Source organism: Ambystoma mexicanum, chromosome 6p (genome assembly GCF_040938575.1).
Source record: "Ambystoma mexicanum isolate Mex_15411 chromosome 6p, UKY_AmexF1_1, whole genome shotgun sequence".
Taxonomy (NCBI): domain Eukaryota; kingdom Metazoa; phylum Chordata; class Amphibia; order Caudata; family Ambystomatidae; genus Ambystoma; species Ambystoma mexicanum.
The window spans coordinates 1,456,895,519-1,456,921,095 of NC_090935.1; the positions used below are offsets into that span (position 1 = coordinate 1,456,895,519).

At 47.2% G+C, this 25,577-nt stretch overlaps 1 protein-coding gene across 4 annotated transcripts in view; it reads right to left on the bottom strand.

The window, feature by feature from the left end:
* The window catches only part of LOC138510527 (zinc finger protein 454-like), a 628,028-nt gene that overhangs the window by 497,371 nt on the left and 105,080 nt on the right, over window positions 1–25,577 (bottom strand). For all 4 annotated transcript variants that reach the window (XM_069626245.1, XM_069626246.1, XM_069626248.1 and 1 more), the window contains exon 3: window positions 23,763–23,870. In XM_069626245.1, the coding sequence (XP_069482346.1) occupies window positions 23,763–23,870 (108 nt within the window). The remainder of the gene's footprint in view (window positions 1–23,762; window positions 23,871–25,577) is intronic.

A 25,577-nucleotide genomic window follows, 5' to 3' on the forward strand; every position in this document is an offset into this window, starting at 1 on the left:
TCACACAACTCCATCAACTTTATAGGTGCTTTTAATCACTTTACCATACAGAGGGGTGTACTTGGTTTAGACGCAGTTGTCAGACCACACGGTCTACCCATTACAAGTCATGCAACTGATAAACCTTCTTGGCTTTTCCATCAACTCTTTGCCAGTGCTTCAACTGGACAGCGATGTTTGCTGCATTCACCTGTGTCACACTCTCCTGACACTATCGTAGCTTGCTTGGCCACAATGCATTGGTTATACTTTCTTGTATTCCCCTGGCTCTTGCCAATGCTTGTTTTCTCATATAATACACATTCCTTGAGCCAGGCAGATTCTCAATCTTTCTTTCACTCTACCTAATGTTCAAGAATGCTCAAAATTGCATCCGCTCTGATCAGCATTCACAAATGCTCACATTGGCTTTCGCTTAGTTCGGTATTAAAAAAAAGAAATATAGAATTGCTTTCACATTCGGTATGCAAAAGTACTTGTTTTCATTTCGTTGTAAAACAAAGTTCATTGCCTGTTTTTCATATGCGCCGGCAAGCCCAGTGTTCCCTCTTCTTGGTCCACTTGCTGGTTGGCTATTACGGCTCTTCTACGAGGTACTCGACTGCTACGGGTCCTCTCCTTCCCGTGCAGTACCTCGCTTTCTCTCCTAGTGGCTTCCAGAGGCTCTGCTTCTCTGCGATGCAGCTCTGGATTCTTACGACCGCTTCACTCGGTAGGGCAGGTCTCCTTCTTACGGTCTGCCACCAGCTTCCAGCGTCCTTCAGCTTTGCTTCCTGCTGCATAAACTCTGCATCCATGAACAGATCCGGAGAGCTCCGCTTGCCACACTCTGCTAATCCAGAGAGTTCTGCCTGCACATAGCAGTCCATAGCCCTGCTTTCACTGCTGACTTAATTTCAGTTCCTGCCACCACAATGAGACCAGGAAAGTCTAGACCGCTCACCATTAGAACGGTAGTTTTGCCTTGCTCATGCAGTCCTCCTCCTCGTCGTCCCAGTACACAGCTGAGTCAGATATGACTGTATTAACAAAATGAGGATATCTGCCTGTATCAGCAAAACAAGGCTTAGATGTGTCGGTATTAACAAAATGAGCATGCGTCTTCTTAGTAGGTTCCTTCCTCTTCCCAGTGTTGAGCTGGTGTTTCTTGGGGAAAGTTTGGAGGAAAGGAAAGGGCTAACAGTAGCCTACAAAGGCTTGAGGGATGAAGGGTTTACTATGAAAAGGAAATGGGGGATACCATGTCTCACCTAAGGAGGTCATCTTCCCATTCCCAAAGTCTCCTCCACCCACGTGATCCTCCCTTGCTTATCCACCCCCAGGGTAAGGATCCAAAAGCGATGACCTTTCCCGGAAACACCCAAGAGGAAGAAAGAAGTGAGCACGCCCTCAGGTTCCTCATAACTCCAACAATCTTGTGACACAGGTCCGATTTTTCAGCAGGACCGGCATAGCACTCCATTCAACCTTCCATACTGACCTCCCATCAGCCCAATCATCTGGGGCCTCATCCCACCAAAACCGCCAAATGAACCACCTCCTTTTTTCAATGCTCTTCTTACTGTCAAACCCTCTCATTTTCCTTAAATCAGGAGCATACCCATCTGTCCACCCTGATACAAAATGTCCCAGTTGTTGTGATTGCCCCTTCTATTCATCTGTGAAGCCGGTAATCATTGTTTCTTCCAGATTAATTTGAGCTCATTTCTTCTAGACAAGGTTAGCCTCTGCTTTTTGTGCCTGTTCAGTATTCTCTTATTCCCAATCCTCTTTTACAAAAAATTAAGATGTGCCTGTATCTCTGGCCGGTTCTATGTGATTTTGCTGACCTATTTTTGGTTGTGGTACTTTTCATCGCCGGATTTTACATCGCCAGAAACCCTGTTTTTGGGGTTTTTTTCATTCTCAGGGGGTTTCCCCCCCAGACCCCACCGTTACTATTATAATAATACCCCAACCCCAATAAAACACCCCCCAAAATAAAAAAATTTAAAAAACAGGATTTCTGGCGATGTAAAATCCAGCGATGAAAAGTACCACGACCAAAAATAGGTCGGCGAAATGCGTGTATACCCTCTGGCCACCCCTGGCCTCTATCCCTGCAACTTTGTCCAAATCATGCTTGACCTTTTTAGGAAACCCCTTTTCAACCTATGATAAATAATTGCTATGTTCTTATCCCATGCTTTGCCTGTTTCTACTCTCTACATTTCCCAAACTATCATTTATTTACTGTCCGCCTGTTAGGCGCTTATATGGCAAGTACATACTGTTTCAAAGCGCCCACAGGGCAAAGAGAGGTAACAAGGGAGTGATGCATATTGAATACACAACAGAGGAGGGGAAAGAAAAAAAGACAAACCTACCATGCCTTGTGAGTATTCAGAACGTGCAAGTGCAGCAAGGAATAGGGCAGAGGGGGTAGGGTAGGTGCTGGAGTGTCTGTGCTCGTGAGTGAGCAACAGATTAAGTGCATGGTGTGGTAAGTGCTACATGGCCTGGAACCATGTTGGGTTTAAGTGTGAGCCTCAAAGGCAGAGGGAGGGCCAACGAAAGTTGTGAGAGTAGACAGAAGCTGAGTGATTGGGTGTGGGAGGTCAGGGGCCCGAGAATGGATGGTCAGGGGCCTGAGAATGGATAAGGGCCCAATCATAGCAACTGTGAGATTAGAAAAGGAGAGAAGAGGGGAAGGAGGCGGTAAAGAGGAAAGTCTTTTGGAGCTTCTGGAATTTAAGGTAGTCCTGGTCAAGGTGCAGAGGGAGGGGGAGGCTGTTCCACAGTAGGGGGCCAGCTGAGGAAAGCAATCTACCTCCTGCCCTCTGTTAAGCAAAGCGCTTTACACACAAAAAGTTGGTGCCAGAGGAACAAAGAGGTCTGGAAGGAGAGTATTTAGTGAGATAAAGTTGAAGATAGTGAGGTGTCCGGGCCCAGGCAGCCTTGTGGGTGATGCAGAGGGATTTGAATTTAATCCGTGCAGCAACCGGGAGCCAGGAAGACTTTTTAGGGCAAGAGAGAGAGATGCGATCCCTGGGTTTAAGGCCAAAGATAAGTCTCGCTGCCCTATTCTGGATTAGCCGGAGAGGTCGCAGAGTGGAAGAAGGTAGATTGCGGAAGAGGCTATTGCAATAGTCAAGTCTAGGGAGAACCAGGGCTCGGGTAACGTTGAGCCTCTGGGGGAAAGGGAGAAAAGTGAGAAATCCTTTGAGAAGGAAAAGCTGAAAGTGGAATTTCTTGGCAATGTCCTGAGTGTGAGGGAGGAAGGAAGGAGAGAAAGGAGTCGAAGAGGACTCCAAGCTTTCTGGCTTCAGGAGGAGGAGCCGCCGGGGGAGAGCCCATGGAAGAAGGCCAGAGTGAACGGAAGAAAGAGGGTGCAGTGACCCTGATGGGGAGGATCTCAGTTTACAGGTGTTGAGGCAGAGATCATTGGAGGTGCACCAGGACTGAATGGCAGATACAGTCAGGGATGATGGAAGGTGCAAGGGGGTCAAGCAGGAGGTTTGAGAAAGAGTGGAGTGTCAACTGCATAACACTGGAAGTTGGGGGAAAAGGAGGAGATGAGGCATGCCAGCAGAGCAAGGTAGATGTTAAAGAGCCAAGGGGAGAGGATAGAACCTTGGGGGACACCCCAGGTGGAGAAAGAAGCAGGAGAGAAGATGCCCAGGATGACTTGCGACAAGCGGTCAATACGAAAGGATCTCAGCCAGTCCAGTCCCCGATCCGAGATATCAAGGGTATCGTGGAGTCTTTGTAAGAGGATGGAAAGGTTGACTGTCAAATGCAAAGGAGAGATTGAGTAGGATGAGGACAGCTGGGGAGTTGGAGTACAGAGATGCAAGCAGTTCTTCACGGGTGTTCAGAAGAGCATCTTCCGTGCCTCTGGATTCTCAGAATCCAGGACCACCAACAAGTTGTGTTTGAGTTGAGTTGTGTATTCTCCAGCAGTTTACCCAGGAAGGGGGTGATGAAAATAGGGCAGTAGTTGGCAGGACAGGTAGCGTCTGCTTGAAGTTATTTCCGGAGGGGGCGCATAAGGGCGTGCTTGAGGGGGGAGGGGGAAGATCCAGTGGCAAGAGTGATTGCAGAAATTAGAGAGTGAGGGGGCAAGAGAGCCAATGTTGTCCTTGATGGTTCTGGATGAGTAAGGGGAAACCGGTTTAGAAGAGACCTTCATGGAGCGGACAACTGGTAACTTCTTCAGGTGTGCTGGGGAGAGAGAGGAAGGAGAAGGGAGAAGTGCCAAGGGAGGCAAGGGGGTGTGGGAAGGGTTAGGAGGGTGAGTGACAAGGGAGTTCAGGATGTCCTGAGTTTTGGTGGCAAAGTGTGTGGCCAGTGCTTGGCAGAGGGCCTGGGAGGGAGACGGGGAGGAGGAGACTGCAGAAGGGTTGGCTAGTTCTCTGCAAATCTTGAAAAGTTCAGCTGTGTTGTTGGATGCACTAGAAACCTGTGCCTGTATTGTGGCTCTTTTCTTGGCATGGATGGAGAGTCTGTATTGCCTTTGCAGCAGACGGCAGGTCAGTTTGTCAGAGGATGAGCCTGAGGTTTGCCATTTCCTTTCCGCCGCTTTGAACTTTCATTTGAGGGCTGCAAGATCGGAGTCATACCAGGTGTTACGCTTGGAGGCAGGTTTCAGGCGCATTCCCATGACTGGGTCAAGGGTGTCGAGAATATTGGTGATGGCCAGGTGGAGGTTGCTGAGAGCAGAATCAATGGAAGAATCTGAGGTGTGGGGTAAGTGGGGATGAAGGTGGAGGCAAAGGCAACAGCTGACACTTGTTTCATCGGGCAGATGTTGGTGAACAAGGTTGGCAGGGCTTTGGGGGCGTGGTCAGAGTGCCCCAGACAGGGGAAAGGAAAGCATGGTTTTACCAGGATAGAGGGGTGACCAGTGGGGAAGAGAGAGGGAGGTCAGAGCAGATGAGGGCGTCCAGAGTATGACCAGCTGAGTGGGTTGGACTTTAGGTGAGAATGGAGAGAGGTGCAGAGGTCAATGAAGAGAGCGGAAGCTGTGACAGGGGAGTCCAATTGGATGTTGAAATCACCCAAGAGGAGGAGATTAGAGGTGGATGAAAGTAAGGAAGAACAGAAATCTACCCACTCACAGAGGTAGAGCCTGGATTCCGGTAAATAGTGGCAATGGGGAGGAGGGAGAGATGACCAACTTGCACACCAGGCTCTTAAAGGAAGAGTAGGGCTTGCATATGATCTTGAAGCCGTCAGGGAGGAGGGAATCAAAAACAGTGACTCAGCTGGCATTGAACCAGGTCTCGGTAAGAGCGAGAATGTCGAGGCCAATGTCTTCAAGAAGGAGGCAGATGCCAGCAGAGTGTTTGTTGGCTGAGAGGGTGTTAAGAGTCGCCAGGTGGAGGAATCTCTGCCTTTGAAGGTTTTCTGAGGTGGGGTAGAGGGGTGTGGTACACCAGTCAGAGGAGGGAGAGAGAGAGAGTAGTAGGGGGAGATGGAGGAGAACGAAGTTAAGAGATGGCAGGATCCGATCAAAGAGAAGGAGGTTGGTTTGATGACATTGGACCAGGATTGTGCCTGTGTAGTAGACATTAACGAAGCAACATGAAGATGAGAGGCCGGCCAAGAGTACTTTCCACTTGGTTCCGCCGTTAATGGGAGCAGATATGGAAGGAGAGAGAGAGAGATGTGATGGGGGTAGGGAGGGACAGAGAAGAGGAGATCAATGAAGACCACTTTGGAAGAAGCACTGACATAGGTGTCTGTGATGGGAAGGCCAGGGTTTGCGCCAAGAATATCTTTCTTCCGTTTTTTTCTTCCGGACTTCGTGAGAGAGGGGGGCGGGGGGGGAATAGGTGATAGTGTAGCAGTTAGAGAAGATGGGTGAGATGGTGAGGGCCATAAGGGGTCAGAGGAGTGGCTGCACAGCACAGTTCTGGCTAAACACACCAGGTGGCCTAGTAGTCACAAAGGCACAAACTAATCCAAAACGGTAAATCAAAACAAGAGGCACAAATTGCAAAGCAAAAAAAAGTGCACAGATGTAAAAGGCACATACACCTAAATTCGATTTTCAAAAATAGAGGTACAATGCAGTGAGAGGAGAGGCGGTTAGATGAGGGAAGGAAGGCAGAGAACATAGGCAAGTCAAAGGTTCAGACAGTTGGAGGCAGTGGGCGGAGAGTTCAGCCAACATTCACTGGTAGATTCTAAAGGCAGAGTAGAGGTCCAAGTACATGTATTGTATTTATTTCTATAGCGTGCCAAGCCCTTAGGCATCTGGGCACATTTCTTACATGTTACATAGTAAAAAAACATTTGTACAAATTCACATGGCAAAATATACAGTGAAATTAATTACATACGTAACTCAGCAATTTACAGATGTGCAGAGTATTTACAAGGTGACCTATATATTCAGTTCTATAGGTAGTTAGGCTTCATTGTGAAGGCATGTGGTGGCGGTATATATCTGGAAGCCTATTCATAGTTTGAGGAGGGGGGCAAGCAGGAGAAGGACCACCTGGCCCTCCTCAGCCTGGACAGGATCCTTACGAGTGGGGCCTTAGGCTGGGGGGCCGGTGTTGACCTATCGGTTTCCCAATTGGGTGGATAAGGGAGGACACCAGACAATCAGGGCAGCATCAAGCTGCCTCAGGGTAAGGCTTGACTGCATAGATCATAACGACAATCTTGCAGTATCCGAGTCAGTGTAAATCCATCCCAAGAGCAGAATGAAAAGTTAAAAATACTCCGTGCCAGTATTTTACTGATGAAAATATAGATTTTTGGATCAGCAGTAAAGCGCTCAATATAAACAAAATTAAGACACCCACGAGTGTGAAGCCTATCTGCTACTATGAAAATAGTGGATGCAGTCCAGTTGGTCCCCCAAGCCTTGTGGTTCTCTCGGGGGGAGGGTGGCTCTCTGCAGCCTGTAGATGCCGGGCCTCCGTCTCCGTTGTGCAGGAGGATATGTTTAGAAGGATCTTTCTCCAATTTCTTGGTTTTAGATAAACTAATTCATATCTGGCATATCGAGGTACATTACCTGTAGTGCCTTCCACTTATCTGCCCTACAATTATAAAAGGTGATGCATCACATTAATTTGATTCTAATCTAACTTTGGGGTACCCTGTTTGTTCACTAATAAAAGCTAAAAATAAACTTTTAATGATCCCAATAGCCACTATTACTTTACGAATTTGTTTTTTCTAAAGCGTAAATTCACTTTCCTGCTCCTGCAGTGAGCAAGGGCAGTGCCTTCATTAAATTATTCCAGTCCATGTGCAACCAGGGAAGATAATAAGCTTTTCCTTGTTCTTCTTGAAGCAACGGAAATGGAGTTGCTGTTATTTTTTCCTGTTTTTACTTACAACCGCCATGCGGCAACCATGGCATTTCCTAAGCCCCATGGTGTGTATTCTGTGACTGCTGCTATGGAGAATGCTGGAGCTGCTGCGCCAGACATCCCTCTCCAGTCACATCTTCCCAATCCTCACATTCCTCCTCTATTGTTGCATCTATTTCTCTTCCTTCTTGTTCAAATCTTAGACCTAAAGCAGCACTATTTTCATCAAAGTCTATCTAAATATCCTTGATGGAACAATTATCAAGTTTAAAAGTACTTGTCTGTACCACGATTTCTCCAATCCAACCTTTCCTTTCTTGTTTATTTCCGTTTTCCCCGCTTTAAAGTTGTAGTCCCAGAACAGCCTCCTCTCTTCGTGACTCTGCTTCGTCCCAATCTCGTTGCCTCTGGTTTTCCAGTTCCCTTCTCAGCCCATCTTTTATCTTGGCTGTTGAAGGCCCTTCCAGCCCTCTTTCATTCGGTCCTACCGATTGAGAATGTCGCCCTTCTCATTTTCTGCTCTTAGTCTTTTGACTAACCCTTCGGTCGGCGGCATATCCCCTTGATATTGACGCCAATCGTTTTTATTCAGAAGCCCCCCTTTTTGGGGTGTAACCCTCTCCTTTTCTTCTCGTTGTAACCTCTCTGCTAACCGGGCTGATGAAGATGTCATTTCTCCTCTACCCCAGATTCTCAATCTCGCATATCCTCTCTCTGAAGGAGTTAATTCTTGCCTTTGTCTAGCCCAGCTACTAGAGTAGTTGCTGGGGGCACATACTCTGGATTGGAGAATTCTTCGGCGGGCACCATGGGATAACACCCATATGGTGATGGCGCAGAGGGACCTTCTGCCCCTATCATAGTTGACCCTATAACCCTGTGGGTCCCCTTTTTCTCATATATGTTCCATAACCCTAAAATATGACATTGCTTTTCTAACTTAAAACTCTATCACGTAACTAAAATGGTATATATATTTTGTAACATCCTTTTATCAAACGTCCCTTCGTCTGGTCGGGATTTAAAAATGTTCCACTTAGTTACATGAATACATTCCATGTAGTACGTTAGAATTTTTATTTTATGCCCCAAAAGAACCTGCCATTAAATGATCAAGCAGAGTATTGTGAGAAACTAGAGGGCGTACTCACAAGTAGTCCACGGGGATCCGCTGTTCAGGTGGCCAGAGAAGGGCCATCGCTCTTTGATCCCAACCCTGGGGGCGGACATGCGAGGGAGGATCACCTGGACATGGGGTCCTTTGGGACTGCGGGTACAACGTCTGAAGGAGAGACCTAGTATTATCCCATTCCTTGCCTTAATACATCCTACCCTCCCTCTTTATTCATGGGATATTATCATCTGAATCACGTCCTAACTGTTGACCTTCCCTCAAGAAAAAGAAAGATGAAACATATTGGACATCTAGGAAGACCAAACTCTTTCACAACTCTTAACACCAACCTTGTCTGGCCGTCCTCAAACCCCAGCAGGTATGCTGTAAACCCACCTTTTTCCTCCCAGTTATTCCCCTTCAGTAAAGAAAGGGATTTAGAACCAATACCCCATTACTACTACCCCAACAACCCAAATAAAGAAAGATGGAAAACCTCCCCCACTCAGCTTAACAGGCAACAACAAATCCCCACACCTATTACTGAAAAGAGGATGAGAAAAGTCCAAACCCACTCTCCCTCGGCCTTTAGGGGGTATTTTCAGTCACACCCCATTTACCCATCCCCATTTCCAACAAATACTGACGAGGAGGAGGCAACTAAGCTGTAAAGATTACCCATAGAAAAAACATGGGGCAAGTATGGGAAACCGACTATAGAAAGAACTTAAACTGTCCCATTGATAGAGTCAGGCATTTACTAATTATCACGCACACCTGTCTCCACCTGACTGTTTTCACAACTATAGAAGGCGTCGTTTATTTTCAACAGTGAGCGAGTAGGGGATGCTGTCTAGAACAGTGTGCCGATACGCTGGCCTGGTGTCTGTGAGGGGCTGCAGCGTGGTGAGGGAGCTGTGCCTCCAATGAGCCAGAGTGAGGCTGCCTGCATCCTGCTGACAGCGTCCCGGAAAGTGCTTGTTCCCTTGGGACCTGTGCCGGCCCCAAGGGTGCCTGAGGGGCAGGTAGTGGGACCCTGATCTGAAGCCCGTGTATCCCTAAGGGACTGCTGGTCAACGCGACGCTGTGAGTTTCATGAAAGCAGTGAGAAAGAAAGCCGGGAGCGTGCATGTGACTGTAACGGAGCGGGAAAAAGGCAAAGAATATGAAGCGGCACTGAGCAAAAAAAGCAAGACACAGAAGAAAAATGTTTTCAAGCGGAAAGCGATTGGAAAAGAGTGCGAAAGATTTTAAAAAAAAAGTGCAAGTGAAAAAGCAGAAAGTGTATAAAGAAGCACAGAGAGCGGAAAGGAAAGGTGCAAATGAGTACCAGGAGGACAGAAGGTGTGGAAAAATGGTGCAAGTGACCCGCAACGAAAAGGAGGGTGAAAGTGAGCACAGAAAGGACAAGGGAAGCATGCAAGAGGCACAGGAAGGAAAAGGAAAGTGCCAGGGGCACGGAAAGGTGAAAGCAAGCGAGAGGCAGTGCAAGTGTGCACAAGAAAGCAAAAAGGGTACAAGTCTGTACAAGAAAAAGCAAAAGAAACAAAGGAAAACAAGAGGGGGTGTAGGAAGCACCTGAAGGTGAAAGTCTAAAGAAAGAAGAGCAAGGAATAAGGAGTGGGGTTACAGATCAGTGTGGTCATGCCCAGTAGGAGCAAAGAACCAGGCCGTTTCGAAAGTCTCTGATTGTGCCCCACAAGTGAAGTGTGTTTGAAAGAACTGTGTTTAAACAAAAAGGTACATCCAAACAAGTTGAACTTGTACTTGAAACTGAAAAGGGGCCTAAGCTTGTGGAAGGGAACCCTGAGAGGCCTAATGTAGAAAGCAAAGTAAATCCTGACCAAACTGAATTTGTGTTGGAAACTGAAAGGGATCCCTGAGAAGTCTAACCAAGTTGGAGATTTGTTGTTTTGTAACTTTGAAAGGATTGAAGCTTGGGGACGAGAACCCTGAGGAGCTTCAAAAATAACTTATTTATTGTGTAGTGTTTGGAACTTGAACACATTTAAACTTGGGGAAGGGAACCTCAAGGAACCCAGAGAAATTGAAGGTATTTGAGAGTATTGCAAGGGCTTTGTGGAGAAGGTTTTTATAAACAGCACAGTTTTGATTGAACTCATTTTTTGTGAAACTGACCAACCTATACCTGGTGAGAAGACCACCTGAAACCAACCTTGGTTTCCTATTTTCTGTTGAAATGCTGTCTTTTTCTTTTAAGATAATTCCTAACACATTTTGTCAAAGAGTGAGAGCAAGCATAGATTTAGACATGTTTTTTACTTTGGACTTTAAGACTTCAACGACCCATAGAAACAGGGCCAGTTAGGCATTACACCAACGCAGGAACTTTAGTAAATAAAGGTTTTGAAACTAACATCTTTGAGTCTGTGTCTCTCTTGATACCATGCCTGTCTCAAAGCCTCCATACTTGAATTAATCTGGATGCAACAACCTATTTTTAACAGCTGAGCCTGCAGCAAACAAATCTAATCAAAACCCAGTGCAAAGCCAATTTATTAAAATGTTCCACCAATTATTCATACACCTTTTAACCACACCAAAGTTATCTCACTAACTTTTTTCCCCCTTCTATTCCTCCACAAGACACTCATTTACAAAAGACTGCAGGTTATTACATCTGCCATGGCCCATAAATTCATTTTTTACAGAGCTCTTGACTACAACACAGTCTTTTTCTGACTACAGAAAGATTCCCTTCACTACTTTTGACTAACCAAGAAAAATAATAAACAAAGTAAAAAAGACTTACAACATAATTCATTCACTCCTGCCAAACACTCACCCATACAACCACCCTACCCGACTCCATTCATAGACATCCCTAATTATCATTACCCAAAAAGATACAGTACACAACCCTATCAAAAGCCCACTTGGTCTCCTGTCAAAGCGCACTCACATAAACTAGAGGTCCCCCCCCTGAAGCTCTCCTGAAGTGGTGCTTCTCTCAATTGTCCTGCACAGCTGGGTTGCAGCACTATGCCTTAGGGAGCAGACATCCAATATGGTGTTGGCAAACTGCTCTTTTGCTATGTGCACAATAAGTGGTTCCCTTAGAAAAGCACAGCAGCCAATACGTGGGGACAGGAAACCCCCAACTTCTTCGGGGGCCTGAGAGATCATGTTGGCAGGTCACCAAATTTAAGGTTTGACTTCATATCTATGCACTCTAAAACAGCCTACTTCTTAAAAAGAAATGAACGCACGTTAAGCTAGAGAACTTCTTTAACTAACCTTAGTCTCTTTTCAATCACAGAACGGCGACAGGGCGTGCCAGTAATACTATCCCTAGTGTGACATCCATTGTACCCATGATCCCTCACGCATCGAGGCCCCTCCGAGGGGAGGAACGGTGGGCGCATGTGAATCTAAGCAGATACAAGCATCAGAAATAGGATTAAAGTGAGTAATTTATCCCTTCTAAGGCTTGTGGAATCTGCTTAGATCACATGCTGTGCATAGATTAGCCAGCAGTGTTAGAAGAAGGTGGTGGGGGGTGTGAAGGTTCATGGGCGAACAAATGTCTAAGAACCGCTTGTCCCACTTGTGTACCTGTCTTGGAATGTGTGTCAATGCAGTAGTGCTGAGTGAAAATGTGTATTGAGCTCCATGTAGCTGCTTTGCAAATGCTGTCTAGAGGGACATTTGCAACGAAAGCTGGAGTGGCTCCTGTGCTCCTTGTGGATTGAGCGCTGGCCGTAAAAGGCGGTGTCTTGTCTGACAGGGAATAGCATAATTGTATACATCCGACTATCCACCTATAGATGGCATTCTTTGAAATGTTGTCTCCTCCTCTGCCTGGTGCCATGGAGACAAACAGTTGATCTGTTTTTCTTAGCGGTCTGGTCTTGTCTACATAGTAGAGGGCCGCTCTCCTCACATCTAGTGTGTGGAGTTTTACCTCAGCTGAGCTGGTGGGTTCCTGGAAGAAAGCCGGTAGCTCAATGGACTGGTTTACATGAAATTTAGAGGTGAATTTAGGGGAGAACGTAGGAGGAGTACATAAAACCAGCTTGTCTTTGTGTACAACAAAGAAAGGATCCTGCATTGACAATGTTTGTATTTCACTAACTCTCAGGTGTTTGAGACTAGACGTGTGCATCGGCTCGAAATGAGGTCCCATGAGCTTAGCGAGTACAACATTGAGATCCCATCCTGGCTGTGAGTTCGAAATTGGAGGGTGGAGTCTCTTTACTCCCTCCATGAATGCTTTGATGACAGGTACCTTCCACTATGAGACCTTATTGTGGGAAGTGGTATAGGCTTACAAAGCCGCCAGGTGGACCTTTAAGAAGTTGAAAACTAACCCTGCATCTATCAAGTGGAGCATATAAGTTAGAATATGTACATTATATTGGGTTCATTTGTTTAAACTGGCACCAAATTACAAATCTCTACCACTTATCAAAATAACAGTGCCTAATGTCAGGCTTTCTCGATTCCTTTAAGATATCCACACATCTTTGTGGCAGAGTAAGAAGTCCAAACTATGACCTCAGGAGCCATGCTGCCAAGTTCATTGAGTCAGATTGAGGGTGCACTGTTAGTCCCCCGTGCTGAGTGAGCAGATTGTTTGGGCACAGGAGTTTGATAGGATCGCACATCGCCAGTCTGCGCAGATGTGGCTACCAGGGTTGTCTTGCCCACATAGGAGCAACTAGGATAAGCGTCACCTGTTCCTTGTTCACTACCTTCCTTATTAGAGGTGTTGGGGGAAAAAGCGTAAGCAAATTTCCCTGACCAGTTCATCCATAGGGCGTTCCCCTTGGAGCCTGGCTGGGGGAACCTGGACGCGAAGTCTGGGAATGGTTTGGTTTTGCTTGTAGCAAACATGTCTATTGTGGGGAAACCCCATTGAGAGAAGGTGTGTAGTTGCCAGTCGTGTTCTTCTAGTAGGGGATCTCTGCTCAATGAGTCTGCGAGAGAGTGGAGTTCCCCTGGAAAGTGCTGCGACGATAGGAATATTTTCTGTTTGAGTGCCCATTTCCAAATTTGTTGCGCAAGCCTGGACAGATTTGGAGACCATGTGCCCCCCTGTTCACTGTAGTGCTGTCTATCAGGATCTGCACAGATTGGTTCGCTAGGTGAGGTTTGAACGCCTGAAGGGCCCTGAATACTGCCAATAGTTCTAGCAGATTGATGTGGTTCTGTGCTGCCGTGTGAGGCCACAGACTTGGAGCTGTGTGGTAATGGTAGTGAGCCCCCAACCAGCGAGTGATACGTCCGTCGTGACAATCGCTTGTACTTCCGGATCATAGAAGGGTTCCCCTTCACCTGATTTTCTCTTGTCCACCAGCGAAGATTCTGCACTAGTGTCCGCGAAACGACCACAAGATCGTCCCACTGACCACTTGCTTGAGATCATTGTTTCACCAACGACTCCTGCATGGGTCGCAATCACGCATGAGAAACCAGGTAAATGCAAGATGCCATCATGCCTAGCAAGCGCATTGCTTTGCACACCCTTATCTGGCGGCCGGCCTGATAACGTGGTATTTGCAGTAACATATTCTGGACTCTTTCCTCTGATGGGAAGACCAGCCCCTCTTGTGTGTTTAAGACAGGTCATAAGAACTGTTTGGTTGTGCTTGGCACAAGGCTTGATTTTTTTTCCCTCGATGGAAAAGCACAATTGGAAGAGTAGGTTGAAAGTTCTCTGAATGTTTTGCCTGCAAATTAGGGGGGACTCCCCAGTAATCAGCCAGTCGTCCAGGTAAGGGTACACTGGGATTGCCTCCCTGCGCAGGTGTGCTGCCACCACCGCCAGTACCTTGGTGAATACCCTTGGAGCAGATGCTATTCCGAAGGGTAGCACTTTGAATTGGCAGTGCTGGTTCGCTATCATGAAACGCAAGAATCTTCTGTGCGCTGGCAACATTGAAATATGAAAATAGGCATCTTTCAAATCCAATGCTGCTATGTAATCCCCTTTTTTAGTAGAGGGACTACCTCTTGTAGAGTAGTCATGAAGAACTTTTGTGGCTTGAAATATTTGTTTTCAGGGCGCAAATCTAATACTGGGCACATTGTTAGATCTTTCTTTGGCACAAGGAAGTAAGTTGAATAAATACTCTTGTTTACCTGATTGACTGGGACGACTTTCGATGGTGTTCTTTAGTAGAAGTGTGGCGACTTCCTCGAGGAGGATATGCTGGTGTTCCTTGGAATGGGTCTTTTGTCGTGGGGGGTGGTTCCAGGGTTGCTTGAGGAGCTCTATGCAATATCTGCCTGTTAGAGTGGACAGCACCCATCTGTCTGTGGTGATTGCCTCCCATGCGTGGGTAAAGGTGGATATGTGCCCTCCTGCTGGAGAGGCATGGGAGGGCACCTGGAGCGGATAGTCACTGCTTTTGAGGTGGCGTGCCACCTCGGGAGGAGTTGCCTCTACCGAGTCCGCAGGATGTGTGCTCCTCTTGGGTAATTCTGGGAGGACTGACCCCAATTGTTTCCCCAGGTAGTACCTTGGCTCTGGGTATAAGTGGAACCCCTCTGTAAATTTTGGCCGCAAGAGCGAAGAAAATTCCTGTTTCCCCTCTGGCCGGTAGGTCTATTGGTAAGTTGGCCCAATGACGAGAGTATCACATTCTTCTTTGGCCGTCTTTAAGGCTTCAACAGCCTTGCCAAAGAGCACATTGGGCTCAACGGGCATGTTGCTAAGGGTCGCTTGAGTTAAAACCCGACTGGCGCAACCAAGCATGACGCTTGATAGTAGTCCCCACTGCTATTATCCTGCCAGCGTTGCCCGCGACGTCAAGATTGGTTTTTAATAAGCAGCTTCACACTGCTCTGCCTTCTGCGGCTACCTGGGCAAGCTGGGACCTAAGTGGTTTCGGGGCCGAAGATAGTAAGACCGAGACCTCATCCCATTTGTGGCAGTTGTAACCGGCCAACAGGGTCAAATTGTTGGCAATTCTAGTCTGGAATGGAGCGGAGGATGCCACTTTCCTGCCCATCGTGTAAAGTCTTTTGCTTTCTTTGTCAGTCGGGGCCTTAGAGGAAGCTAGGGGAGTACCAGCCCTCTTCCTTTTTTTAGCGACAACTAGTGAATCAGGCTTCAGTTGCCCTCTTATATACAGCAGGTCAGAAGGGGCAGGTCTAAACAGTTTCTCTATGCGGGGGTTCACTGCCCACGTAAGAATTAGGGTTTTCCAGCGATGGCTGTATTTTTCGCTGAATGGACGAGTAGAGGGATAAATTGCGTGACGGCCTTCTTGTCTCCTAGGATTTCTTCTACAAAATCCTTATCTTGCTGTACTTCTTGAGTTTCTATTTGAAAATGCTCTGCCGCCTTGAGGAGCACTTCATTTAGAAGGGGTTGGTTGTCAATGGGTGAGTCTATGACCAGGGAATCCTGATTAACAGGAGAGTCCATGGGATACATATTTTGCCTCAGGGTCTTCATCATCCCTTTAATAAGGGTCTGCTGTGTCATCCCCGTAGTAAGAGTCTACTGCCTCCTGAATAGAGAGGTCTGATCAATGAATGTGCCTTGCACTGGATTCTCGGGGCGAGACCTTTTAGCAGGTGGTTTAGCAGGGATCTGTGACCCAGAGGGTGCTGTAGTGGGGGTGGGGGATTGGGGGTGGGGGGAGTGGATTGGAAACCTTGGAAATAGGCAGAGTCCTTTTCATAGAAATTGGCCATGAAGGACATCCTCCTCATGACCCGCTCTATATCCTCAGCCGACCATTGTGCCGAACTAGGGATGACCAATGGTTGGGAAGGGAGCAAAGGTTGGAAAGGTAGCCCAAAGTCTTTATCTGTTGGAGGAAGTAATGCAGGTTCTTTGAGATAAGCTTTCCTTTATGAGGGGTAGCCCTAGCCTCTTGAGATTTCTCCCTATGAGAGGGTTTGTCCCTATGAGGGGTGTTCTCCCTATGAGGGGTCTTTGAGGACTTTTTCTTGGACTCTTTCTCCCTACTTTGGCCCTCTGAAGTGTGTTTGTCAGACTGCTTCGGGCCTAGTACCTGACTTGACGCAGAATGTCGAGTTTCAGGTGCGGGCTGAACTGGAGCCTCGTCTGCGGACGATCAGCTTTCGGTGGGAGTTTCATGCAATGTCTGTACCGTCCTTCGACAGTCGGAACATGGTATGCGGCGATCACGGACGAGAGTGTCCAGAGGACAGAGTTTCCACAGACCTTTCCCTGGACGTCATGCATTTTCGTCCACTCGACACATGTGTCAAGTACCGGCCTTGGGTTGTGTGCTTAGTGGTGGATGAAGTAATGTCCCCATAACAAGGCCGCCGGTCTGTCTTCCGGGGTCGGGGGCCTGCGCTTGGGTAGTCGAGGCTACCCAGTCGCCTTCACTGTCAGAAACTGCAGCGTTGCTGCCGTCACTGAAAGCACCTTCTACTTTCATGGCCTCAAGCTGCCTGGCGTAATGGGCCCAGCGTTTGGTAGATCAGTCCTTCAAAGTCTTGGGCTTGAAGAGCCTGCACGTGCGACAAGAGCCCTCAACTTGGTCACAAGTTACAGACAAGGTGTTTATCGACCCAGGGAAATTTCCTATTGCATTTGGGGCAGAATTTAAAGGGGGTCTTGTCCATAACGAAAAGATGTGGCAGCTATGCAAATGTAGTGCAGGAAAAGGGGCATATACATTCAACAATTACCCCCACCTCTCCCTACTGTGCGGGCCGAAGCCCGGGGCGGCCTTGCAATGCCAAAACTGATCAGTCGAAGTAGTCTTCCGACTGTCGTTTTTCTGGTCTTCACCGGCATAATGTTTCGATAGTCGTTGATAGTAAACTATCTGTAATTGAAAATGAGTAAATGGCTAATAAGCCGTAAGAGAAACTCTGCTATACTGAGGGACCTCGACGCGTGACGGATCATGGGTACAGTGGACATCACACTAGGGATAGTATTACTGGCACGCCAGGTAGACGTCCCTTTTTGAGTTTTTGAAAACAACAACTGTAATACTCTGCAGCTTGCACTAGATGTTGGTTTATGCACAGCATGTGATCTAAGCCGATTCCACAAGAGAGAGACACAGACACAGACACACACACACACACACACCTCCACTTCCAGGACAACTTAACACACTCTCACATTTCCCTCATGTTCCCTTACAAGCCATTACCCAAAATACAAATGGGTTGTCCCTATACAAGGAAATATAAACCCCACAATACCATTGGCTGCCTTTCACTGTCTGCAGCACTATCCCCATGAACACAAAATGTTCATTACACTGCAAATGCAAGCCCAACCCTCTTCTTGGGTTTTTTCTTGCAAGACATATAATCATAACAATGCATCCAATACATTTTTAGCACAGATTTCACTTGGTCACAGACCTGTAATGCTAAATCTGACACGCATGGTTTATGTATGGACACTTATTATGAGGCTAGACAGTTTAACAAAAAGGATTCTTTTAACTGTGCACCAACTCATTTCTTCAGACACTTTAGATACATATTCTTTGTGTTTTTGTTGCCTTTCCATTGTGCGTGACCATCAATTCACTTCATGTGGCCTCTGTTCCCATTATTTTCCTGTTAACCTTCACATAGGCCCACGGTCATTTCTGTTCGCAGTCACCCTTACCATTTTATACAAAAAAGGTAGCAGGTGCCCCTATCTCGAAAGAACACAGCATGATAACCTGAGAGTTCGCAGCCATCTGCTTTTTGCTCACTTTAACTTTCACAGATGGGAAATATTAATTTGCATATCAGTCTTTGTCCTGCCCACATGGGCAGTCCAGCACCAAAATGCTATGACAATTCCCTTCTTAACAAGAGTACCAACAGCAACCCCATACATGTGTTTCAGCCTTGTACGGCCTCATCAGTGAGGTGAAGCTGTGCCTCTCTGAAGGGCGTCTGCTACCTTTTTTGTATTTTTGGAAGGAACTTGGGGTTGGTCACCCTCAGTTACCTGGGGGAAACCAGACGTGGACTCCCTGCTCACTGTGCTCAGAGACACAGGTGTCCCGAAGAAAACGGTACCTCACATGTGTGGGTGCACCTACCTGGGCACCAAGGGGAAAGCCTAAAACACCCCTAAACCCAAGTCTTTTCCAACAGCTGAATTTCACGATTTTTCCAGACGGGCACACCATACAGATATGGGCATAGGGTGTCCAAGCCAGCGAGGAAAACAGGGAACCCCATGCATTTCCCAAAAGAGGACACCCATCGGAATCCACAGAGGTCTGCCTTGCGCAAATTGCCCCAGTTTTTATTAGCCACAATCCCCGACAAAGTGCGATATTTGGTGGGGAAAAAACACAATGTTCACTTTGTCTGGCGTTCTGAGTAATAAATTCTGGGCCGCTTTGCGCAAGTCAGACCTCTGTGCATTCCCACGGGTGTCCTCTTTTGGCAAATGCATGGGGTTCCCTGTTTTCCTTGCTGGCTTCGACACCCTGGGCCCAAATCTGTAGGTTTCCCACATGAACAAAATGTGCTGTGGCGAAAGGCTTAGGGTTACCAGTGGGTCACCCTTTTCCTTTTGCGCCCCCGGTAGGTGCACCCACACATGTGAGGTACCGTTTTCGTCGGGACACCTGTGGGAACGCCGGAAGGTATGACATCTGTTGTTGGCGACGTGTTTCGGTGAGTGGACAGAGGGAAATGTCTCTGAACTTGGCTGGAAATAAAGACAATTCTCAGACATTTTGCTCTGGCCACCTGCCAAAACACACTGCCAACACCACATGGCCTACCTTCCCGCGTGAATCCCCCCTTTCCTAAGATTCGCTGCCACCACCACCATGAGCTTGGTGAAGACTCTCGGGCGGAGGTAAATCCGAACAGCAGGACCCGAAACTGAAAGTGCAAGTCGCCAAACGCAAACCTCAGGTACTTCTTGTGCTTGGGATGAATCGGCACATGAAAGTAAGCGTCCTTGAGGTCGAGACACCAACCAGTCCTGAAGTTGAAGGGCCTGGAGGACTTGAGAGAGAGTAACCATCTTGAACTTGTCCTTCCTGAGGAGCTTGTTTAAACCACGCAAGCCCATGATGGGTCTCAAACTCCCGTCCTTTTTCGGGATCAAAAAATATGGGGAATACCATCCCTTGTTCCTCTCCGCTACAGGCACCAGTTCTATGGCGCCTTTCTCCAGCAGGGATTTGATCTCCTGTGCAGGGAGCGTATCCAGACTCTTCAAAGAGAGTTTCCCCGGTGGATTGTCGTGAGGCCTCTGCCAAAAAGGAAGACAGTAGCCGTGGGCTATGATCTACAGAACCCACACATCTGAAGTAATGGTACACCATTCTACAAGATGCTGCGGCAGCCTTCCCCCCCAACCAGCGAACCATGGGACATGGCCTCATGACTGAGATGAAGCAGCTGCGGCAGTGCCTGAGGGCAAAGAGGCAACTGCCCGAGCGGCTTTGGCACCTCGAGTACTGTGTTTTCCACCTCTGGTACTCCTAGGTTGGCCCCTTTGACTGGCAGCTCCCCTCGATCTACCAAAAGGTAGAGTAGTATCGAACGGAACCTCCCCTCCATTGCTGTGCCCTAGGACGAAAAGGCGGAGGTTGGCGAACTGCAGCGCTCAACGACTTTGCGGCAGCTTTGTAGGTCTGCAACCTCTCAAGGCTCACGCCAGCCTTGCTGCCAAAAAGATGGACACCATCAAAGGGCATGTTGAGAAACCGGGCTTGTACATCAGGAGCAAACAGCGACTTCCGCAACCACGCAAATCTGCGCATCACGGTGCTTGCCACCATGGAGCGGCTGACAGTGCCACGTCCACACCGATTGAACGGATTCACACATGGCATCCTTGCCATCTTGTACAAGGGCAAGAAAGCCATCCCGTTCCTCCCCTTCGAGAATATGTTCAGCCGCCAAAGAAACAATTCCACAGAGTGTGAGTGAAACGTGCTAAGGCACACACGGAGTTGGCTGCCTTCAAAGCCATACCCCCTGAAGAAAATACTTTCTTCGCCCAACCGTCAAAACGTTTGTCGTCCCTATCAGGAGGGATGGTAGGGTACGACGCCTGCTTTGCTGGAGCCGTAGCCGCCTGCACCACCAAACTCTCCGGAGTACGGTGCGCTGACAAGTAGCAGGGGTCGCCACTGGCTGGACGGAACTTTTTTGGCAACGACTTACCCACTGCCGGAAGACTCTCCAGAGCAGTCCAAGCCGCCACCACCCTTCTTTGCAAGGCCATATGAAATGGCAGTACCGGGTCAGTTGGTGGACCTTGGTCAAAGATATCCGTCAGATCGTCCTGCAGAAAATCCACTGGTGGCGCAGACCACCCCAAGTACTCCGTCACCCTCGACATGAGACGCCGGTATGAAGACTCGCCGTGCGTGCCAGGCTCAGGCCTACCAAACTCAACCTCCGGAGAGGTGTCCAGACCACTGGCGTTGTGCAAAGACTGACGCAGGTCTTCCATCTGGCTATGACAAGACAATAGTTCGTCGGGAACCTCATCAGGACCTAAACCTTCATCAGACCCTTCATCCAACTCAGAGATGTAATCCAGAGGCTGGAATAAATCCCTGGATGAGGGCACAGAAAAAGGTTCAAATATAGGCCTCACTGACTTCTTCAGACCGTTCCTCGGAGTATCCACCGATGCACGGGGTACCTCCGGTAAAGCCTCATCAAAAGGAGTCGAGGGCGTCGACATAATCAGCGTCAAGCGTGGCGCTGACGGTTTCGACACAGGCCTCGAGGCCGGAGCCCCGAGCGCGTCCGACGGCCTCTGCGCCGATGGTGTCGACGACTTCCTCGGAGGCGGAGCCTCAAGAGAGTCCCTCGACAGACATGGCACCGATGGCGTCGACGTCTTCTTAGAAGACCTCACAGGCTCCGACGGTCTCGAGGGCGTCGAGGACCGGGACCTGCAGCGGGCATGGCTAGAGCGATCTACCTTGTCCGATCGGGACCTCGACGGCTCCCGATCGCGCCGACCGCCCGAGCCCGAAGGCGTGCGAGCGGTGGCCCTAGCGCTTTCCCTGCCGGCTTCTCTTGAAGGCACAGCCGGAACAGAGCCTGCAATTCGAAAATCGCCATCATCTCCTTACGAAATGCGTCCCATTCCGCAGGAGAGGAATGCTTGTTGGGACAAGCTACCCGCCGTCTGGCGAAGTCCTCGGACGAGGACGGGAAAGGCGATTAGTGACGGTGCTTCCGCGAGTGCCTCAAAGAGGCAGAGGAATGGCGGGAACCACTCCGGGACTGAGACCCCTCTGGATTTACGCCGACACAGAGTCGCCCCTCGAATCGGTCGAAAGCCCAGCAGATTTCGACTTTCGGGGTTTGGAAACCCTACCTACAGATAGCTTCTTCTTCCGCTCCCGCAAGGCCTTCGACGTCAAAGACTGGCAATCGTCACAGTCATTGGTGGCGTGGTCCTCGCCGAGGTACCAGAGGCAGATGTCGTGCGGGTCCGTAAGCGACATCTTGGAACTGCAGTCCCGACACTTCTTGAAGCCAGACCGCGGGGTAGAAGACGAAGACATGATATCTTCACAAACAACCAAGTTTGAAGAACCGATAGAAATCATAAGAACCGAGGCGCGCCGAGATCTCCGAAGCGAACACGTTCGTGAAAAAACGGAACTGAGGCTACGGGCGTCGTGCGTCCTATTTGTAACATCCGGTGACGTCGGCTCGAAGGAGGCCCTCGAGGGAGCGTATCGACAACATCGACGCAGAACATTTTCTGAAGCAGCACAGCTGTGGTGATTACCTGTCATAGATGTGGAATACGTCGGAGGACACAATCCCTTCGAAATTGGGGTTTTTTCGCCACATTTCGGACTTTGCCAGGGTTTCTGCGTAATACATTCTGGGCCGCTTTGCGCAAGTCAGACCTCTGTGCATTCCCACGGGTGTCCTCTTTTGGGAAATGCATGGGGTTCACTGTTTTCCTTGGTGGCTTGGGCACCCTAGGCCCATATCTGTATGGTGTGTCTGTCTGGAAAAATCATGAAATTCAACTGTTGGAAAAGACTTGGGTTTAGGGGTGTTTTAGGTTTTCCCCTTGGCGCCCAGGTAGGTGCACCCATACATGAGGTACCATTTCCATCAGGACATGCCTGGGAACGCGGGATGGCATGATATTTGTTATGTTTGTGTGGTTTTCATAACGTTTCGACCCATTTGCTGGTGCCCTTTGTCACACAACCTTTTAATTTCCCAAATGTGCCCTACATTTAGTCGCTCCTTTGGGCACCATACACTTTTGTAACCTGCACAAGTCACCTACCCTTGAAAAGGTCTGCCTGTGCTCTTTCAAAAAATATATGCTTGCTGTTCCTCACCACATTGGTTTTCCTGATTTACACATGCTAAGTGAGTCTGTTCAAGCCGTAAGCATAAAAATCCTGTGTACCATGGCTCAGTGTTTGGCTTGTGGTATTACTTGTTTTATTAAACACTACAAAAAATGTGTGATTTCCTAACTGCAAGAGTGGGGGGAAATGTAGTGGAGCATTGCTTTTCTCAAAATTCATAGAAGCCATTGCCGTGCCAAGCCACCCATGTCCACCACATACATTTTTTTTCGGCCATTTTCCCGCTTTTTCACCAAACCATGGCATTTTCCCCTACCTAGTTGTTGCCCGACCTGCGCAAATCACCCCTTCCTAAACTTGGAATTTTGTCTACTTTTCAGAAATGTATGCCTTTGTCCTCCAATTCGGCTTTCCTACCCTTTTCTTCCATTCCGTCCACGCATGTCCAATTGGCAAAAAGGGCCAAAATCACCTACCTCTCACAAAACGGTTGATAACCACATCAAAATATTTTTTTTTCGTTTCCACTCAACCTGTTCTTGAAAGCCGCCAGGGAATGGGGAATTCAGCACAGCAAACCATTTGTTCCTAGCTCTTACAAGGAAAAAACTACAGGCTTCTTTGTACATCATTTTATTGGCATTTTTTGAAAAAACACAAAATGTTCACCCTTTTTGCTTATTTTCTCTCACCCCCCTACAACAACCTAGGATTCCTGGATGGCGTTACGACCGCCTACATGTGGGGAAAAAAAAAGGGGCCAAATTTGGGCGAGATATCTCATGTAACAAAAAAGTTACCAAGGCACTGAATGGCGACATACCGAAATCACCAAAAAAGGCCTTGGCACTTGGGGGGTGAGGGGGGGGCGCATGGCACTTAAAGGGTTAAAACTGCATGTCGTCCCAACTTTCTACTATGCTGACACATTTAGTTAGGTTGTAGCAGGTTGGCAATATTGGTAGGGAAACACAGGTAAATGTGCGCGGTTATGGAAAAGGATGTGAATTTGTGTGCTTATAAGAAAAACAGTAAAATATCACTGTCAGATTCCTGGTTAAGCACTCTTAAACATCTTTTACTCACCCACAGATTGGTCAACAATGTACTTTCCTTCGGGGTCTGGCCGGTGCAACAAACACACATCTTGCCCTTTTGTTTTCAATGCGTTAACAGAAGAAGCAATAAGAGGACCTGTGATAAGGAAAAACAAATTAGTATACAACTTCCAGATGCTTGCCTAGAGACCAGGGGGGTCATTTTATTATGGGCAGAGCAGACAAATAAAGGCCTAAAAGGTCTAACACTTTAACAAAAAAAAGTGTCTCTCATGGGAAATATAAAGTGTCCAAACAAAAATGTTTTCAGAGGCCTCACTAATATCCGCCAGGTCTCTACTGGCCAATTGAACACCACATGAGGTCCTCCACTGTTTTCACATGACAATTTAATTTTTTTTAAAAAAAACGGCAGAGAGGTGGGCATCACTATAAGTTCAAAATTTGGATCAAATGGCATGTTTATTGCGTTTGCAGTAATTTGCTTCTCATTTATGGAGCTACCAGGTTAGGAATAGCCCGAATGACACCAGGGCCATAACAAAAACATAGCATCAAAAAGAAAAACCATGTTCGCAGTCAGAGTGCACGCTCAATCTCCCCTGAGAAGCAGAATGGTTCAATGAATACGGCCTAGAGGTAAGGGCTTTACCTGCACGGGTATTGAACCACATACAGCCACACCATGAAGCTCAACACACTGATTGCATACTGTTTCTCCCGCAGAGATATCTACCCCGTATACTTGAAATTGAAGAAACACGAGACACATACTCTCGCCAGTCATAGCTAAGGTAATTACGAAACAGGACGCGTGTTACTGAAGTTTCTAAAAGGTATGATACACAATGCAAATATGGGTTTGAGTATTCTAATTAGGGTACTCTGTCTTTTTCTGAGCTGTTCATCGACATACAACTATGCATCATTTGTGACACGCTCAAATGGGGGTATGTAAAATACTTACAATTTATTACATGATTGAAACGTTTGTTTGAACTACTGTTTTTTTTTAAATAACGCAGCCCTGCCGAAGGTGCTTTGCACCGAAATGCATTGGCCCAAGAGCTTGTACTGTTAACTGAGGATTTGTGGATTCTCTTGGGATAATTGTGTGATTAAAACACAAATCTTTTACAGCATACTTTAGAATGAGTATATTTTGAACATCTGATCATTGAAGCAAGCAAACTAGGAATAATTTAATTGAAGAATTGAAGCAAACATAATTACTAACAACAGCTTTTTTACTTGAGAACAAATGAACTGAGCTCCTTTTATGGAGCAACGAGGAGCACCAGGCTTTACAGGGTGAATCCCACTCGGTTTTTCTTTTTGATGCAATAATTAATTTCAAAAAACATTATTAAAGTGAACATGGTTAAAGTGAAAACATTTATAATGCATAACTAATTTATTGAAAGCCCAATCAAATACAAAAAAAAACGCACAAGTATAAAATACATTCCAAATAATGAAAATAACAAAATACATAATCACATGATATTAAACTACAAGTGCATACACCTTACATACGAACTGGTCATACACTCAACCCAATAATTTCAAACCCAAAGAAAAAAAATAAAATAAAAAAATAAAAAAACATACCACACTCACTCATGCTGAAACTAAATTGTGAAAACAAATGATTGATTGATTCATTGATTGTTTATTTATATAGCGCCTATACACAATGTGTTTCAAAGCGCTTCAAGGAGGGAGGGAACATAGGAAAATACAGTTACATTCAGTTAAAGTCCTTGAAACAATACAGAATGTGAAAAATAACTATTGTAATAGGCCTGTCGACATTTCGGATAGTGCAAGTGCATAGAACAAA